Below are 18,962 nucleotides of genomic sequence, written 5' to 3'. Positions count from 1 at the left end.
GTGTGGCCATAAGGGGACAGGGGATCCTCCCCGTGATGGACATGTGTCAAACTGACCTGTCCACATCAACACCGCAGCTGTGACATGGACAAGATGTGTGCGAGAGGCCACCACCGGGGGACATGGGGAGAGGATACGTGGGTTCAGGCTCAGGACGTTCCTCACGGCCACGAGTGAGTCTACAACTGTCTCAGAATCAAAAGGTTGATGAGAAAGTCAATGCTTTTGATAAAACAACTCAATGCGCCCCAGTCTGGGGTATCCTGGTGCATCCCCAACAGGGAACAGGAAGTCCTCGCTGCACGCAGCTCTCAAGGGGGTGGCCGTCTGCCTCGGGCACGACAGGAGGTGCAGGCCCCGGGGGTGTGGGGTCAGGAAGCGACCGCCCGCGTTCCAGCAAGAGCCTGGTCTGGGTTACCAATTAACTGGCTACACTGGTTTTCCTTTAAATAACGACAACGTACACGGAAGGGGGACCACTCGGGGCTCCCAAACCTCAGCGAAGGTCCCGGAGGGTCCCTGGAGCCCAGGCAGGAGCGAGTCACAGGCATGGCATGCACTGTGGGGCCGGAGCCCCTGGGTGACGGTGGCGGGTCCGAGAGGCCCAAGTGGGACAACAAGCTGCAGTACCTTCTGAGCTGCATCGGGTTTGCCGTGGGCCTGGGCAACATCTGGAGGTTCCCGTACCTCTGCCAGACCTACGGGGGAGGTGAGCCGTCGCCGCGGGCTGGGGCACGGGTTGGCGTCTGGGGGACACACCGATTCTCCGTGGCCCAGACACCTGTCCACTTGAAGTCCAGGCCGGGGGCATCCCGGCCTTCTGGGGCTCAGGGGACTTTCCAAACTGCACTTGGACTCAGCTCACTTTAGGTTTGCAGGGCACACAGGCCGGGCCACCTGCTCCCCAGTGTCCCTTCACAAGAGTCCGTGGTGGTGCCAGCAAGCCCGCCCGCCCATCACCCGCTGCCCCACGGGACGTCCCCTGGGCTGGGTTGGTCCTTTTCTGGGGTTGACCCGTGGGTCCCATGGGATCTCCCTTTCAGGTCAACTTGCCTTCTAGCCTCTCTGTACCCGTGAGACTTGAGGGCCCCCTGAAAGTCCCAGGGGCAGTCTTCCTGCATCCACCAGGCCTCTGGCTGGAATGTGCATACGGTTTCCTTTGGGGGCGGTGGTGCGGCCCCACCGGGAACTGGTCAGAAATGGAAGCCTGTACGTGTGTGAGCTGCCCGCCACCTTCTCTGAAGGGGAGCCGTCCTCCCCCTTCCAGGGCATGCAGTGGCCCTCCTGGCAGTGGCATGTGGGCAGTGGTCAGGCTGCGTTGGGGGAACACGGGCTGGGGACTTCGGGGACATGTAGCCCGACCACCGTGGAGCAGACCAGGCGAGAGCACTGGCAGGTGCAGTTTCCCTGTTTGCAACAACACTGCTTCTTGAAAGTTTACTGTTGTTTTCCCGATCTTGAGAAGTTGGAGGAGAAATGTGTCTTGGAACTGCTGCCCTAGAGGCGTTAGAGCCACTCTGGGGCCAGGGGCCGGGCGGGCACCGTGGGCTGTGGTCACCTGAGAACAAGAGTCTCCGAGGCACACCACACCCCAGGCACCGGACAGAAGACCCAGATCGCCCCCCGTGCTGCCCCGGGCATCAGGAGAGGCACGTCTGGGGGCGAAGCAGTGACCCCCATGCTGGTGGTCACTCCAGGTCAGTAAATGCCACACTGACCAGAACCGGGTGGCCACTGCTCAGCACTGCGACTTGCTGGGACCTTCCTGGGACCGACCATTCCGGAACCCTCGTCGCTGTGGGCCGTGTGTGGGCACTGCCTGCCCGAGGGCCCTGGGTCAACCCGTCACGCCTGTGCTCAGGGCTTTGCGGGCCCTGCTGTTTAAACTCTTCTTGTAGGCCCTATTTCCGGGTGTGAGAGCCTTAGTGCAACGTCATAAATACTCGAGTTTCAGAACTCACACTTGTCCTAGACAAGCACCTCCTCACGCGTGAAAATGACTTTTGGTCTCACTGCCCATGACCGACCGTTTTGATAAGAGGATGCAAGCAACAAGCAGATAACCCACCGCATCTTTATTCTGCACCAACTCGGGCCCCCTGAGGGTGACTACTTCCTGCCTCCCTAGTGATTATTCGACTCTTAAGGAAGGAGACTTAAAAGGCACCACCGTGTCAGAGCCGGGAAACACTCAGGCGGCCCTTGGGGGGTCTGCTGCGGCTTCGGGCGAGCCGTCAGCACCTGCGGGGTCGAGGTTCCTGCCCGCGTCCACGGCAGGGCAGGCGGGGCACCCGTAAGTGGCCCCCGACGCCTGCACTGCCATGTTCTGACCTCGGTGTCCGTGGGCCCCACGGACGCAGCGGATTCGTGCAGGGAAAGGCACGTGGACGCCGTTACTGTGGTCTGACCGCGAATCCAGACGTCCGGCGGGGTGGGGCCTCTCACTCGTCGGCTGTGTCGTTCTGCATTGGCCGCAGCTGCCACACGGACGTCACAGCCAGGCTGTTGATCTCCACGGGAGACTCCCGGGGCTTTGCAGGCTTTGTGTGGGGTGTCTAGATCGTCTGGGAGGCGCGGCCACCCTCGCAACTCCGGGTCGCCCCCCCCCGCAGAGACGGCTGGTCGCTCTCTGTCCTCTTTTGGGCTCCGGGACCATCTCGCTGATTCTCAGCAGCACCAGGTGTGCAGCCGACCCCGTCAGACCGGGCTTTTTGTCCTTGGCATCTTCTCAGTGGTCGGGACCCCGAACACGGCCGCCCTCAGCCTGGGGCCGGCGGAGCACAGGGTACTCACAGATCCACGGCGTGGGCATGTGTGCCGCGATCTGCACCCCTGCCCCATAGTCGGGCTGAGGGCAGGGCCAGAAGCAACTCCTCTCGGCGTCTGACGCTGCATGTGGGAGGGTTTTGCCCGCCCTGAGCCATCCCCCCGAGCCCAGCACATGTTCCATCTGAGCGTGCCAACCCCGCAGGGGAAGGCTGGCCCTCCTGCTGCCCCCACGGCAGGACCCAGTGTCGAGAAATGTTTCCCCGGATGCCCACTCCACTCCTCAGGCTCAGACACTTCCTAGCACGGCTCACAGCGAGGAGCCTGCGTAGGCACCGGGACCTGGCGTCATAAAGAATATACAGCTCCAGGGCAGCCAGGGGCGGCCGTGGGAGCCACTCTGCCCTCCTGCGTGCTCATGGCTCCTGCGGAGCTTCCGTCCTGGACGCACGGCTCGTGGCATCACCAGCCTGGGAGAAATGCAGCCTCCGGGCCTCTCCCCAGCCCAGGGGCCGCGTGGGGCTCGCAGTCCCACCTCTCTAATCACGTGCCTGGGTCCTCCCGCAACCAGTGGCCCTCCTCCAAACTGGCTTGGTTTTTACCCGGGTCATGGTCCACACGCTTTGGGGCTAGGGCTAAAATGCACCTAACACGCAGCGGCCGACGCTCTGGACCATGTGGCTTCTGTTTAAACCGCTGGGCTGCTTCCCCTTCTCTTGGCCTCGAGGTGTGGCAGGTTCAGCCACACCAGCTCGGTGACAGAGAAACCCCCCTCTGCTCCTCTCAGCCCCTCCGGGTGCTCCCTGCCACGCTGACCTCAGCCAGCCCCTGGGGCCCCGCCTGGGCTCCTGCCCTGTCCTGCAGGCTGTGACCCTCCCCACAGTGCAGGGGATCCGTGGGTCCGACCTAGAGCCTGCATGCCTGTTCCAGACAGTGGGTCAAGTACCCAGGACCCAGAACCCCTGCCTGACAGGCAGGCTCCCACCCCCAGGCCGGTCCTCACCCTGCCACAGGTGTGTTCCCGAGGTCCAAGGGAGGCTGGGAGTCCACACACCTGCAGAGGACCGATGACACAGTGTGGGAAGGGTGTGGGAAGGGCAGGCTAGGAGGCCTCCTACACTTGGGCCCTGGACCCCTGGCCTGTGAATGACCCATCTCCCTCCCAGGAGTGCTCTGAAGTGGTCCGGGCTATATCCGCCCCCCAGCTCCAAGCCCCCGCTCACAGGCCCCTGGTCGTCCCGGGGGTGTCAGGTGTGCCCACTGAGGCCGAGTCTCCCAGAATTCCACGTTGTTCTCTCATTTTGTGGTTTTGCCACTGCCTAGAAGACACCAATGGGCACTGTTTTGCCCCAAACCCTGGAGTCCCTTGCAGAAGCTGGTGTGGGCTGAGTGGCTACCTCAACTCAGCGTCAAAACCTCAGATGGTGATGCAAAACTCAGAGACAGGCTGGCAGCTTGGCTCCCAGAGGCTGGGCCTGCGCCGTGCCAGCCAAGCCGGGAGACACCGGGAGACGCTGGGAGCACCATCAGGGGCCCACACCCATGTTGGTCTGCGCGGTTCCCTGGCCGGCCATGCCGTGCAGCTGCAGGGATCAGTCCTGGAGCACCTAACGGCAGCGGGCCCACGGACTGCGGTTACCCAGACAAAAATGCAGCTCCTGATTGTATGGGGCCTGGGAGGGTGAGGCCGGTCAGGATGCCCTTCCCTCGCAGTATGAGAAACACCCACAAGTCCAGTGGGACGCGGGGATCCAGTGGGACCCCTCAGGGATGTGGGCTCCAGGAGGCTGGGCCCCTCAGTCTTCACACCTGTGGCCTCATCTCCTGCTCCCTCCACCGCTGGCTCACTGAGCTGAAGGCTGAGCTCTCCCATCAGGCCCATGAGGCTGGTCAATGTGTGCTCCCTTGAGGGACCATGGAGCCCCCCACCGCACTGTGGCTACGGGTGCCCTCCTCCCAGCACCCAGACGGTGGTGCAGAGGGGACACTCACGCCAAGGCACAGAGATGGGTCCCGGCCCCCACTCAGGCACACAACTCGAGAGACCGCTTCAAATGTCACTGTCTCCAACATCCCTCTGGGAGCAGAGACCAGCCCCATGTCACAGGAGGGCCCGTAACCGGGGTTCGGGTGCTCCTGTCAGAACAAGGCTGTTCTTTATTGCATGAAACCTGCCACCGAAGCATCACAAGGTGGGATTTGAACAGCAGCAAACCAGACACTGGATGTGCAGGCTCGTGTCCCCCTCTCAGGGCAGCCGAGGGCACCACTCCCCCAGCCAAGGCCTCATCAGGCAGTCGGTGACCATCTGCTGACCACTGTGTCTCTGCAGGGGCCTTCCTCATCCCCTACCTCATCGCCCTGGTCTTCGAGGGAATCCCGCTCTTCTACGTCGAGCTGGCCATCGGCCAGCGCCTGCGGAGAGGCAGCATCGGGGTGTGGACGGCCATCTCGCCCTACCTGGGTGGAGTGGGTAGGCTGCCTCCCTCTGACCCCTGCCCGGAGCTGTGGGGAGGGTAGAGGTCTGCAGGTCACGTGTGTGCTGCCTGTTAGCTCATTAGGCCAGCGCACCTGTGGTGGCTTCGGATCTGCTGAAGCAGGGCCGGGACGTAGCAGTGCGGGGAGATATGCGTGGCAGCACCCCTGTGGGAGCTAACTGTGGCCGAGCTCTGAGCAGTGAGGGGGAGGGGGGCGGGGGGCCTGGGGGTGATGGGGAGGGAGAGCAGGAGGTCTCGGGGGTGAGGGCGAGTAGGGGGGCAGGCTGCTGAGTGTCTGGAGCTCCATGCACCGGCCGTGCCTCTCCATAGGGCTGGGCTGTGTCACCGTGTCCTTCCTGGTCAGCTTGTACTACAACACTGTCCTGACGTGGGTGCTGTGGTATTTCCTCAACTCTTTCCAGTCCCCGCTCCCCTGGAGCTCCTGTCCACTGGACGTCAACCGCACAGGTAGTGCTCGGGCGGGAAGCTGGGTATCCTGCCCCCTGTGGGCCCTGACGGGCTCCCCCACACATCACCCCTGAAACCCTGTCCTCCTTACCCCACCATTTCTGAGCACTGATGGGCACGGGCCCTGACACCATGTGTGCCCCCAGCCCAGCTGTGTGCACGTGTGCCCCTGCCACAGGCTTCAGCCAAGGAGGTCCTCACAGCACACGAAATAACTATATTTGGCACTGGCTTGTACAACTGTGTTAAGCCTCCTTCCCCTCCCACCTCTGCTGACACTAAGTTGAGCTGGGCACATTCTGAAGGAGGCCACCCAGGGGCAGGTCTGGGCCTGGACGCTCTCCTCATTGGCCCTCCTGCCCCAGCTGCACACCCTGGACGGCGGTAGGCATAGGTCCCACCTGCTGTGCCTGGCACTCGGGCGGCATCCCCGGGCCAGGTCAGCCACAGGCGGCACTCCTGGTGGAGGTCCGCAGAGCCCACACCCAGGACTGAGTCCTGTGAAGCCCCTGATGGGACCCTCCTGGTTCTAGGGTTTGAGGCCGAGTGCCAGGCCAGCAGTACCGTGAGCTACTTCTGGTACCGGCAGACGCTGAACATCACAGCTGACATTAGCGACAGCGGCTCCATCCAGGGGCGGCTGCTGGCCTGCTTAGCCGCATCCTGGGCAGTTGTGTACCTGTGTGTCATCAGAGGCATTGAATCCACGGGGAAGGTGAGACCCTTGGGCAGACCCCACTGCCCGGCTCCCTCCAGTTCGGTGTTGGTGACCAGGGTCAGAGGCTCTGCTGGGAGGGCACAGGCTTGAAGATCATGCACTCTGCAGAGATGGGTACCTCTGCCTGACGACGCTCTGCTCAGATGCCAATGGGGAGATTTTCTCTGTTCTTTTTCTTTTAACGTGTTTGGGTCTCTTTGTGTAAACTGTGTTCCTTCTACAAGGAAATTTTCTATCCATGCTGGCAGTCCCTGCTCTTGTGTAGCTGTTTAGACCATTTACGTTTAGTGTGACTACTAATCCAGGCTCAGTCTGCCATCCTGTCTCTGTTTCCTATGGGTCCCCTCTGTTCCTATTCTCCCAGTTCCTGAGTGTTTCTTGTGACCATGCTCTACATTTTCTGCTGCCTTGTCAGCCATGGCTGTCCTGTCCTTGGGGTTGGGCTAGGGGTGTGGCCATCGGTCCATCTGGGCGCAATGCTGCCCACGGGATGAGGCAGGAGACTGTCCCTCATGCGGCACTGCCTTTCTGTGTTTTCCTGCCCCCAGCGCACATTTTCCTGTAACGGGCTGTAAGCGGCAGACGTGCTCCTGGAGTGTTTGCTTTAAACAGTTCCTAACTTTTGAAGAGACTCCAATGATGAGGAGCAATGTGTCCACAGTTACTCATGTGGCTTCTGTGCAGGGAGGACCAGGGGAGGCCTGGGCTTTTGACTTGAAAGCCTGCCTTCACCCTGCACCCTCTCATCTCCAGGCAAAGACAGGCCCGGTGCCACACACATTCTCCCTTCCAGCGCGTGAGACATGGCTCCATGCATTTCCAGACCATGGCTCCCGACACACGTTTGCAGTCCTTTTGCACAGATCCAGACGTGTACATGTGCCTGCACATTTTCTCAGTTGGTGTGTGAAGGTTATAGTTACATGAGGGTCTTTACACTTGGGAAGACCGGAATCACTGAATTAGACCAAAGCAACCATTAGGCCCAACAGGTCAGCCAAAAATTCCAAATGACCTGTGATGGAAGTCCCTAAAGAGGCATCTGCGACTCCCAGTCAATCTGTATTTTGGGGCTTGCAGGGCGGCCTTGAGGGAAAAGCATTGTCGGTGGATTGATTCTATGCAGACACCATGTGTGCAGACCCCTGGCCACATCTGACTGAAGGGACACTGGTCCTATGCTGGGGAGACAGGTGTGGGCAGGTGTGTGGCCCCAAGGCCCCCATGAAGTGGCCAGATGTGGGGAGGAGGAAGGGTGGTGCTGGGGGAGCATGGGTGTGGGTACGAGGGAGGCATCATCCCACTGGCCTGGGATGGTCAGCACCCACCACACAGACACAAAGGCATACATGAATCTGCTTGTGATCATCCCCTGAGCCCCAGACCCTCAGAGCCTGACTGGAGCCCCCTCAGCTCTTGGTGCCCTGCACCCCTGCTCAGGTGGAATCCCACATGGGTGACAGGTCGCTGGCCGCTGAGGCGTTCAGAGCATACCTGCCTCTTTAAGGTTTTATATGGAGCATATACCAGTGAAAAGTCTAACAATTTGGTCTTTTTTAAAGGCAATTTATTTCACAGCCCTGTTCCCGTACCTGGTCCTGACAATTTTCCTTATCAGAGGACTCACCCTGCCCGGGGCGGTCGAAGGGTTAATCTACTTGTTCACGCCAGATGTAAGTTGGTTTGAAGTCCAGGCTCCAGGCTGCAGGGAAAACATGAGTCAGAGCCATAGCCCAGGCCAGCTTGCTCCATCCCCAGCCATGGGAATGGCCGTGAGACAGAGGCCAGGCCCCACCAGAGGCCATGTGTGGGTGAGGGCAGGGAGGAGGTGGCATGGGTCTCAGGCAGGAGGCCAGGGTCAGAGGGGGACTTGGTTTGTAACACGCAGCCCACCAGGAGAGGAGCCACAGGACCCAGGGCCCACCCACTGGAGCTCACACCCTTCCTGGACCCTACCACTCTCTCTAGGAGCCTAGCACCCCCTGGGAGCTTCCAGGGCACCCGGCAGGAGGAAGGGGGCACTGGGTGTCCAGGTGGGTCTGCCTTGGGCCATCCCCAGCCACAGACACCAGGCACTGTGTCCCACCACATGAGACCTTTCAGGTCACTCAGAGCCAGTGGATCTGAATGAAGCAGAATAAACACACCTGAGTCAAGCTGCTCAGACCCATTTCTCAGCCCCGAGGGGTCAGTCACCCTGAGCGTCCCGCGTGGATGGGAGCCGTGGGTTTGATGCGTCACAGAACAGCAAGACCACACTTGCCGTGTGATCTGCTCTTCCGACGGTGCTTCCAAGCTGTTCATACCCCCTCCTGAGCATCGTCCCGAAGGAAGCTTTGGGAATGTTCTGGAGCTGTGGGCTCCGCGGTGCATGTGGTCATCTGCTGCACAACAGGATTGTGCGTCCTTCCAGGTGCAGATTCTCCAGAACCCCCGAGTGTGGCTGGACGCAGCCACGCAGATATTCTTCTCACTGTCCCTGGCCTTCGGAGGACACATTGCTTTTGCAAGTTATAACCCACCCAGGTAGGGACAAGGCTTGGGGTAGTTCCTTCCAACTGAGGTGCTGAGCCTCCCGCCCTGAGGCTCCTGGGAGACACTTCTGGGAGATGCTCCTGGGAGAAGCACAAAGCACTTGCACCGTTATGTCCTGTGTGCAGGAGAGTGACCGGCTGTGAACTTGTGACAGGAACAGATTGTGGGGATCCTACCAATGACTCCGTCATCTCCCCAAGGCTGTGGGGAGGGACCCCAAGACAGCTCCCAGCCTGTTCTGGAGTGGGAGAGCCCAGATAATGCCAGGAACAAGGCCATCACCAGAGGCTGACACCGACCAGCAGGCCATGTGTGTCATGCATGGGGTCAAAAAAGCAGAAATACAGGGTGTTTCAGCCTCCCTGGTCACTTAAGATGGACATGGGGCTCACACCTGCTGTGGGAACCCCAGGAGTCTCAGGCATAAAGCACCACCTGTCACCAACCAGGCAGCTGCAAGCTCTGGGACCATCTGAACAAACGTGACCCTATGCAGTGGTCAGAACTTATCCCCCTCAGACATGCAGGGGTGGGGGGTGGGCCCAGGATGCTCCACACGACTGCAACCAAGTGACCACCTCAGCCCACTCCAAGTAGCTTGCAGATCATCTCAGCCAAGCTTACTGTAGGCTCCATGATGCCCTACACCCTTGCTGCCTGTGTCCAGGCACGGGTGGAGGCTGACCACCCGCAGTCTCCAGCTGGCAGGGCAAGGACGGTGTCAGTGGGGAGGGGTGGTCAGGGAGAGGTCAGCGGGGAGGGATGGTCAGGGAGAGATCAACGGGGAGGGATGGTCAGGGAGAGGTGGTCAGGGAGGGGTCAGTGGGGAGGGGACTGTGGAAGGGGATCCAAGGCCATCCTGAGACTACTGGGAGCAGAGTTGGTGCTGGGGGTCTTGGGTGTGGGGCTCGTGTGTGGGACGGGGTGTCCCGGAAGGGGGCATGGAGACAGCCCTAAGCACAGAGGCGCTATGCATGTGTTTTCTAGGAACAACTGTGAGAAGGACGCAGTGACCATCGCCCTGGTCAACAGCATGACCTCCCTCTATGCCTCCATCGCTGTGTTCTCCGTCTTGGGATTCAAGGCAGCCAACGACCATGGGCGTTGCCTGGACAGGTGAGCACGGTGCCTGGGGCCTGAGGGCGAGCTGTCCACAGAGCATGGCCTCCAGACGATGCCCACAAACCACCTTTTATTTCCTGAGGGGCATGAGGTGGAGTGTCCAGAAGTTCATGTCCACCCGCAGCCCAAATGTGACCTGGTGTCAGCTGGGGGTGGGGATGTCTCTGGTCGCTGCTGGTTAAGAGGAGGTCCTGTTGATGAGTGGCCCAATCCAGTGGCTCGTGTCCTTGCGGGAGACCCATGAGGGAGGCCCTGGATGAGGCAGAGGGTGGAAGGACGCAGCCACGAGCCCAGTGGCGGGAAGCACTATCCCCTGAGCTCATGGGAGCGTGGCTCTGCCCACACTGCACCATGGACCTCTGGCCCCAGAGCCAGGAGGATGAGTGTCCGTTTGCTCTAAGGTTTTCAGCCGTAGTCACCTGCCACAACAGCCTGGGGCTCGGAGGCCATGGGGATGGTGTCAGTGGTGCAGCGCTGCTAAGGCTGTCGATTCTGGCCCGCAAATAGCCTGTCCGAGGTGGTTTGCCAGGCGGCCCCACAGACATGCGCAGGCTCACCCCCTATGATGCTGCCGGAGGGCCTGGGGCCCAGGGCAGCCCCCGTAGAATGACCGGTCCCCTGTCGTGTTGGTGTCGAACGGCCCCGGTGACACCTGCTGTGAGCACGTTTGAGTCGTGCAGAGGGTGGAGGCGCAGCGGAGTGGCTGCACAGAACAGCCTGAGCTTGGGCCCCGGGGCAAGTGCACCCGCTGGAATGTTCCCGAGAGGCTGCAGCACCCACATGGTGAACTGTGAGATGCCCGCTAGGGAGCAGCAGGGGCAGCGCCCAGCTGTGGCCACTGAGCCTTGTGAGCAAGTCTGTGCTCACGGCGACAGCAGCAACCCAGGCCTACGTGAGGTGCTTCTGCTGCGTCGTCCCTGGGAGTTTTGGCCCGGCCGCCTCACGCGCAGGACCCAGGGCACGTCAGCGCAGTACTCGAGGCACATTTAAGCAGCAAATCACCTGCAAACAGCACAGATCTGCAAACACCGTGGCCTGAACAGACTGTGAGGGTCCCTGTGACAGGAGGAGGTGAATCCGGAGGGCTGAGTGTTGCCCACCAACCCGGGGCAGGCCGCTGACCACGCCAGAAGCACCACAAGTATTGATTTCGAGGTTACAAATCTATTTCAGCAAGTAGGCAAAGTGACAAGCTCGGGAACGCCCTTGGGCGTGTGTTTGGGCCGCCCTCGAACCAGTGAGCATCTGAGGGCGGTGGCAGGCAGATGGGGACCTGGTGCCGCTGATCTGCCCAAAACCCTCCCAGGGCACTGCCGGTGCGCAGTCGAGGAGGCCAGGGCCCACTGCCCACTGTGGGCCTCAGGGGCCGCCCCTCCAGGTGGGGTCCCTTCTGTCCCCGCAGCTGCCCATCCCTCCTGAGGGCCCTGCTGTCCTGCTGGGAGTCTCTGGGGTGCGGGGCGCCCAGCCTAGCGGGCACTGGCCTGTCTCTGCAGAAACATCCTCCACCTCATCAATGCGTTCGATTTCCCCGACCAGAGCATCTCCAGGGATGACTACGCAGCCGTCCTCACGCACCTGAATGCCTCCCAGCCCGAGAGGGTGGCCAGGCTCCATCTGGAGGCTTGCCACCTGGAAGACTTTCTGGATAAGGTACCCGGGGGGCCTGGCCCTGCTCCTGGCAGCTGCGAATCTCCTCCACGGACCTGGACCAGGCTGGCCTGGGAGCCGTGAACGATGCCTCTAAGCCCACCCCTAGCCTCAGCTTGGCTGAGCTTCTAGAAAACCTGTGGCCTCAAATGTAATGTGTCCCACAGTGCCCTGCCCAGGAGGCTGGGGGCCAGGCTGGCCCGGGAGACCAGGTGTCACCTGTGCACGGGACTGGGGTTGGGGGCAGTGTATGGGTCACGGAGCTGAGCTGTGGCCAGGCCAGGAGGTGGCCCCAAGGATATGGGCTGATGCACCTGAGCCCCACCCCCCAGGCATATGGTCACCTGCTGGCCACGCGGCAGCAAAAGGGAAGAGGTTCCTCCTGCTTGGAGGTGCCGCTGTGGCTTGCTGTGTAGCCAAAACAGGCAGGGCTGCCACCCGGCCCTGGGGTGAGCCGGTCACTGTGTCATAGCATGGGGCATGCTGGCACATGTGTGTTGCAGAGCGCCTCAGGCACGGGCCTGGCCTTCATCATCTTCACGGAGGCCATCCTCCACATGCCGGGGGCCCCCGGGTGGGCCGTGCTGTTCTTCGGGATGCTGTTCACCTTGGGCCTGTCCTCAATGTTTGGGAACATGGAGAGCATCATTACGCCGCTCCTGGACATGGGGCTTACGCACAGATCCATCCCCAAGGAGGTCCTGACGGGTGAGTGGACTCCAGGCCACTCCCTGTCCCACTGCCTCCTGGCCCCCTGTCCACGGGAGCCCCCGAGAAGGGCTGGGTCTGACCACCCCTCGGGGCTGGTCCCAGGGGCTCTGCGCCCACTCAACATCCCTCGAGGGCCATCCTGGGAGACCCAGGGGCCACGCAGGGGCAGAGCAGGGGTCACTGCCAGCACTGCTCCCTGATGCCAAGTCCCCTCCTGCGCGTCTTCCTGCTTCTGGACACAGGGCTGGGCCGTGGTGGGGAGAGCAGACCGGGAGACAGGTGCACCAGGCAGGGAGGGCCTGAGAAGCAGGGGGACCAGCTCGGCGACAGGGCGGCACTGTTCCTCCAGGGCTGGCCTGCCTGCTATGCTTCCTCTCGGCGATCTGCTTCACGCTGCAGTCGGGAAACTACTGGCTCGAGGTGTTTGACAACTACGCCGCCCCTCTCAACCTCATCATCTTTGCCTTCCTTGAGGTGATCGGGGTCGCTTATGTTTACGGGCTGCAACGGTGAGTGTGCACCGCCCCCAGGTCCCCAGCCCTCTGCTCCCAGCACCCCCAAGACTGCGGTGCACGTGTGTCGGGCAGCCACTCTCTTGGCAGCACGAGATGGCACGTGGCCATCAGAGCCCCTCCCAGACGCAGGGCAGCTGCCTGGGCCCCCTGCCTGTGGGGATGGGCAGCACGATGGCCCATCTCCAGTTCGCAGGGTGGACTCCCCAAGTCCCAGGAGAAGTGGACACTGGGGCATCGGGGAGCCCACCCACCTTGACCCTGTCCCAGCAGCCTCTGAAAAGGTCCAGCACTGGCCCTGCCCGTCCCCGCCTGACTCTGACCCACTGCACACCTGGACTCTGCACCCCACCTGTCACACCTGTCACTCACATCTGCAGTCACACCTGTCACACCTGCTCTCACCTGTCTCTCACACTTGCCTTCACCTGTCACACCTGACACTCATATCTGTAACACCTATGCTCACACCTGTCACTCCTACTTGTCACCTTTGCACTCACACCTATCAGTCTCACCTGTCAAACACCTGCTACTCCTGACCAGAGCCCTGCTCAGATGGTCCTAGAAGTTGTGACCTCTGCCCGTATTCCCTGGGGGCCCTGGGAGGCTCCAAATGCCAGGCATTGACTGCTGTGCTGTGGGCCTGGGGCCAGAGGGCTTGTCCCAAGGTGGGACGCTGCTCACCTGGAGAGGCAGCACGGGGGCAGCCAGATGGTGCAGACTAGCCCAGCAACGTGCAGAGAAACAGCCCTGGGCACAACCAGCCACAGGGCATCAGGAGGAGACACATGAGGAGCTGAGGGAGGGGCTGTGAGGAGGGTCCTGTCCTCCTGCCCACTCCCAGGGTGTAAGCCATGGCCACTGCATGTCCTGGATCATCTTCATCCCCGTCCCAGGGCGCTGTATGGTGCTGGGCCTGACATCTCCTTCTCTCCCACAAGTGGGGCCTTGGGGGCTCCCCTGTCCCCACTCTCACACAGCAGCTGGAGCCTCCCTCGGGGAAACCCATAGGGCCTTCCTGGGGCATCTTGTACAGGGTAGGGCGGGCCTCCCTCCTGGGGTCTGCAGAGGCTGGGAGCCCCTGGGAGCCCCTCCTGCCCAGCCCTCTTCCCCAGCTGGATGACCCGCTTGCTGGGGCCTTTCCCACATACCGACCAGGGGACCTGGGAGCACTCTCCCCAACGGCAGCCACTCAGAAAGGCGTGGGAGTAAAGGCCAGAGTGGCAGTGAGGGCCAGCCCTGGGGGCCCTCTCTTGGTGACACTGGATGAAGGCCGCTGGCTAAGTGGGCAGGTGGGAGAGCCTGAGCCCTGTGTTTCTGTGGCAGGTTCAGTGACGACATAGTGTGCATGACCGGGAGACGACCTAGCCTCTACTGGCGGGTGACGTGGAAGGTTGTCAGCCCACTGCTGTTGCTGACCATTTTCGTGGCCTACATTGCCGTTCTGGTCTGGACGCCGCTGAGCTACAGGGCCTGGAACACCCAATACGTAGGTCCTCTGGGGGAGTGGGGAGCCACCTTGGGCCTGATCTGGCCCTTTCCTGTGCTGCCCAGGGTCCAGATGACGTCCCAAGTGACCTTGCAGGCTGCCTTTGCTGTGAGACCCAAGGCTGCCAGACCCCCAGTGTCCCCTCGGGGCACCAAAGCCAACTCTGGCCAGGACCTGGGGCAAGGACTCAGTCAGTGGCAGGAGGACCACAGCAGTTTCCAGGTCCCTGGAGCAGCTCATACAGGGACATGGCCTTGAGCCAGACTTCCCATGGCCTGTGGGGCTGACCTGCAAGTGCCCATTCCTGGTCTGAGTTGAAGGAAGGTGTGTAGGGTGCATGTTGCTGACCCACCACTGAGCCTGGTCAGAAGAAAGGGAGCAGAGGCCGCTCTATGGTGCCAGCCTTTGTCCACTGGCTGTGCTCTAAGCTGCGTGGGCCCAGCCTACCTGCCACCCCACCTGGCCCCTCAGAACCTCATACGTGCCACTACCCCTCCTCGGGAGCATGGAGGGAATTCTGTTTCAAGTTCTGCTGAGCAAAGGGACTGGCTCCCATCGCCAGGGGCAGGCAAAGGATGAACGTGCCATATTTCTCAAGAGTTTTCATGAATATTGTCCTATCGATTCACACGCTAGTTCCTCACATTGGTCTCAAAAGAAGTGCCTGAAGTCGGGTAGGTGGTGTGACCCTCTCTCAGAGAAAAGGGAGCAGGGCACAGGGCCCAACCACATCCAGCAGGTCAGGACAAGGCCACCCCCAAGGTCGAGCAGCCCCTCCAGGTGCTGGGAGGCTCTTGGCAGAACACCATACCCCGGGCCCTGGGCCCACACCTCACAGCCCCAACCCTAGAGAGGCTCAGCCCCGAACCTGAAACTTCAGGGTGAGGTGTCCTCGCTGCCCCGGGACAAGCCTCTTCCACTGCCCGCCCTGCAGTGAACGAGCCCTGCTGCTTTGCTTCAGGCAGAGGCAGGGGAGGCAGGCCCACACCACTCAGTCACCGTGGCCGAGGCTCAGCCTCACCATGTCCTTCCCCAGATGCTCACCTGAGGCCTCGTGTCCCTACAGGCACGGTTCCCCTCACGGCAGGAGAAGTCCTACCCAGGCTGGGTGCAGGCCACCTGCGTCCTCCTGTGCTTCTTGCCTGCATTGTGGGTTCCAGGTGTTGCCCTTGTCCAGCTGCTCGCCAAGCACAGACGGAAGCAGAAGGACACCTGGCAGGACAGGCGCCCAAAGCTGCAGGATGGAGGGGCCTCCTGAGGGCTGGGCCGTGGGTGGCAGGGAGGGCCAGCCTGTGTGCCGCTTGCCCGCCAACAGCCAGACCCCATTACACACTTGCCCAGACCCCAAGGACTGTGGTTGCTGCTTCCCACATCCCTGCACCCCCCAGACCTGGCTCATAGCACGGCCCAGCTCCATCACCACAGTTTGCACGGTCTCTCCAGAGCGGGAGAGCCTGGTGTTCAGCTCCTGGCACCCTGCAGCCTGGGGTGTTACATGATGCTGTCTGGGTGGCCAGATGCTGCACTCAGTGAACCCTTCTAAGGGCAGAGGGCAAGCAGGCCCAGTGGCCAAGCAGGCCAGCAGAGTGGCCTCCGAGGAGGCTCCCATCCATGCCCTTTGCAGCTGGGGGCCTGGCACACAAGGGTTGAGGGGATCTGAAGGGCGATCTCCAAGGAAAAGTGGAGGCTATGGGAAGTCCCTTTCTGCGCCTGGAGTGCTCAGGTCATGGGCAGGGTCTGTAGTGACCCATACTGACAGGACCTCTCGGGTAGCAGGGACACGGGTCTGCGTCCATGCCCAGGCCCAGGCAACCCAGTGTGCGGGGCGTCCTGACCAAGCCCATGGCCTGGCCACTCCTAGCCCAGGACAGGTCTTCCCTACATGAGCACAAGGTCTGGCTGGAGCCGCAGCCCGTGTCAGGGCGCCGGCCACTCTCCTGACCTTATTTCTGAGCAACACAGCCCTTTGTTCTTCAGACATTCTCTCAGAGCCTCAAATGTGGGTCTAGAAGTTACAAAAAGGCTGATTATCATTCAGGCTCCGAAGGTCTCCAAAGGAGCATTGACCTCACTCCATACTATGCCCCGCTGCAGCCTCAGTGGGAGGTGCTTCCTCATCCAGCTCCAGCGCACTCACCCCTCCACCTGCGGGGTGGTCTGGAAGGACACATGAGCATCTCCCACACGTGGGCTCATCCTCAACTGAGATGGGAGCCAGGGAATAGCTCACTTGTCCTGAGAAAGCACATTCTGTCTCGGGGCACCTCACAGGGTCTGTGTGGCCGAGGTGGCCTGTGCAGCCCTCCCTCCCTCCTCATCCATCCATCCATCCTTATGTCCATTCATCCATGTATCCATCCATCTCCTCCCTCTCCCCTCTATCCATCCATCATCTGTCCATCCAACCATCCGTCCATGTACGCAACCATCTCCTCTCCCCCCACTTCCCTCCCTTCCTCTCCTCCCAGCTCCCCTCCATCCTCTCTCCCTCATCTGACAACACTGTGACTCAGGCACGCTGAGTCACTGGCTGGGCCCTGATACACGGGTGTGCTTCTGACTTGTCCCACCCACCCCCTGAGACCGTGGATCAAACCTCAGGAAGACCCGGGACAGGGAACCATCCGGACCAGGGCGAGCACTGTCCAGGGTGCTGAAGGACCCCAGTGACCAAGTATCCCGGTCCAGGTGAGCATGTTGGGCTGCCCTCGTCACAGGGAGCCCTGAGCCAAGTACACAGATGTGCCTGCACTGCTGTCCCCCTAAGAGGAGCGGAGTCAGCCGAGTGCCCTCCAAAGTGTGCCCTGGGCCCCATGGGTAGTGAGTCCTGTACTTTGCCCCCTGTGCTGTGACCCACAGCTTGTGGCCCCTTCCTCCATCAAAAAACCAGCCAAGACCAGGGAGTCTTTCTCCCCCATGCCTCTCTGCCACCCCTCTTCACCCTGTGATCACCCTGGGTATACCTGGATAACTCAGGATGCTCTCCCCATCTTGGGGTCAACTGATAAGCCACCTGCACCCATAATTCCCCTCTGCCATGTCAGGTAATACAGGTTCTGGGATTAGAATGTGGGTGTCTTTGGGGGGGGTCCTTATTCCACTTCCCAAGAGCCTGGGTGGTTCTGAGCCCACCCGAGTTTGGGAAGCCCTTTACAGTGTCCAGGTGCCAAGCACCAGCCTGGGGATGTGGCAGGTGAGGACCTGGGGCTGGATGGTGGTGGCAAGGGAGTAACTGCTCAGCACTCTGGGAGGTCCTGGGGGCACCAGCTATGCCTCCTCTTGAACTTGAACTCCATCTTGAACACTCATCTTGAACTCTGCCGCCTACACAGTCCAGGATATACCAGTCAATGAGCCTTTGTAACATGCAGCTTGGATCTAGGGAAGACCAGGAAACTAGGTTTTATCTTTTGCTTTAAACATCTTATTTTCAAATTCACCCGGAGTTTGACAGTACACACACTGGTTTTAGAAAGAGATAAACCAGGAAGAGTTGTTAGTGAGTTGAGCCTAACCAATAGGTCTTCTCAAGGCTTTAACAGGTATAAGAACAGGTGATCCAGAGTGAAATGCCAACAGAATGCCTCTATCAGAGAATCAGGACTCTGGAGCTTGTGGAGAACCTCTAGGGTCTGGTCTGTGATAGAAATGCCAGAATCGGGAACCCTGGGTGGCGCAGCGGTTTAGCGCCTGCCTTTGGCCCAGGGCACCATCCTGGAGACCCAGGATCGAATCCCACATCGGGCTCCCGGTGCATGGAGCCTGCGTCTCCCTCTGCCTGTGTCTCTGCCTCTCTGTGTGTGTGTGTGTGTGACTATCATGAATAAATAAAAAAAAAAAAAAAAAAAAAAAAAGAAATGCCAGAATCAGGCCCCTGGGGCGTGTGAGCAGAGGCGGGACGGCGGTGGGTCAGCTCAGGTGCCTGGTGTGGGGTCTCGGCAGTGTCCCCATGCATTGTCTTCCCCACCAGGGCAGGTCAGCCCTCCCTCCATTTATGATGCTGTGGCCACTAGCATGGCCAGCTCAGCGTGCGGGTTGGGTGGGGCCCCAATCTGCACTGCTCATCTCTGGTGCATTTATGACCATGGACTTGGGTCTGCCATAAAGCGATCGTCAGCTCAGTCACTGGGACGCTCTGCACAGAAGCAGCAGTAAACAGGGCAATATCCATAAACCCCGACAGCAGATGCATTTATGCCTGGAAAATTTGGGCTACGTTAGCACCAACCCCATCCAAGGTACACTTGATGGCATCCCACTATGTGTCATGTGGCCCCATCAGGGACGTCCTGGAAGGAAGCCTTGGCAACTGCTTGGCTATGGGCCTTCCCGCTGTAACAGGGGACAGGGCTGAGAGGCGGCTCCCTGGCAGCCCCTTTCTTCACAGGCTACATACACCCTGTTTGGGCTGCTCCCTTCTGCTCTCTGGGCAATCCTTGCAGCTCTTTCCATCTGTTCAAGGACGTCAGTCCAGCACCCTACATAGCACCCCCTCCCTGGCACACTGCAGCCCT

The 18,962-nt window shown here is 60.7% G+C and overlaps 1 protein-coding gene across 1 annotated transcript; it reads left to right on the top strand.

Moving 5' to 3' along the window:
- Positions 1 to 466: 466 nt before the first annotated feature.
- Positions 467 to 15,796, top strand: SLC6A18 (solute carrier family 6 member 18). The gene is made up of 12 exons (XM_025451259.3): positions 467 to 709; positions 5,099 to 5,239; positions 5,574 to 5,711; positions 6,245 to 6,426; positions 7,992 to 8,102; positions 8,843 to 8,955; positions 9,952 to 10,080; positions 11,580 to 11,736; positions 12,237 to 12,441; positions 12,794 to 12,953; positions 14,286 to 14,448; positions 15,515 to 15,796. Exons 1-12 carry the CDS (start codon positions 550 to 552, stop codon positions 15,704 to 15,706), a joined length of 1,851 nt encoding a protein of 616 aa, XP_025307044.1. The 5' UTR covers positions 467 to 549; the 3' UTR covers positions 15,707 to 15,796.
- Positions 15,797 to 18,962: the final 3,166 nt, after the last annotated feature.

Source organism: Canis lupus, chromosome 34 (genome assembly GCF_003254725.2).
Source record: "Canis lupus dingo isolate Sandy chromosome 34, ASM325472v2, whole genome shotgun sequence".
NCBI lineage: Eukaryota > Metazoa > Chordata > Mammalia > Carnivora > Canidae > Canis > Canis lupus.
Note: the sequence above shows the minus strand (reverse complement) of the source record. Positions and strands in the feature narration are given on the sequence as shown.

What these genes read in the sequence shown, in the direction of transcription:
- SLC6A18 (XM_025451259.3), top strand. Translation starts at nt 550, where the DNA reads ATGGCATGCACTGTGGGGCCGGAGCCCCTGGGTGACGGTGGCGGGTCC. An exon ending in GCATTGAATCCACGGGGAAG is followed by an intron (nt 6,427 to 7,991) that starts GTGAGACCCTTG and finishes TCTTTTTTAAAG; the next exon opens with GCAATTTATTTCACAGCCCT. An exon ending in GCAAGTTATAACCCACCCAG is followed by an intron (nt 8,956 to 9,951) that starts GTAGGGACAAGG and finishes TGTGTTTTCTAG; the next exon opens with GAACAACTGTGAGAAGGACG.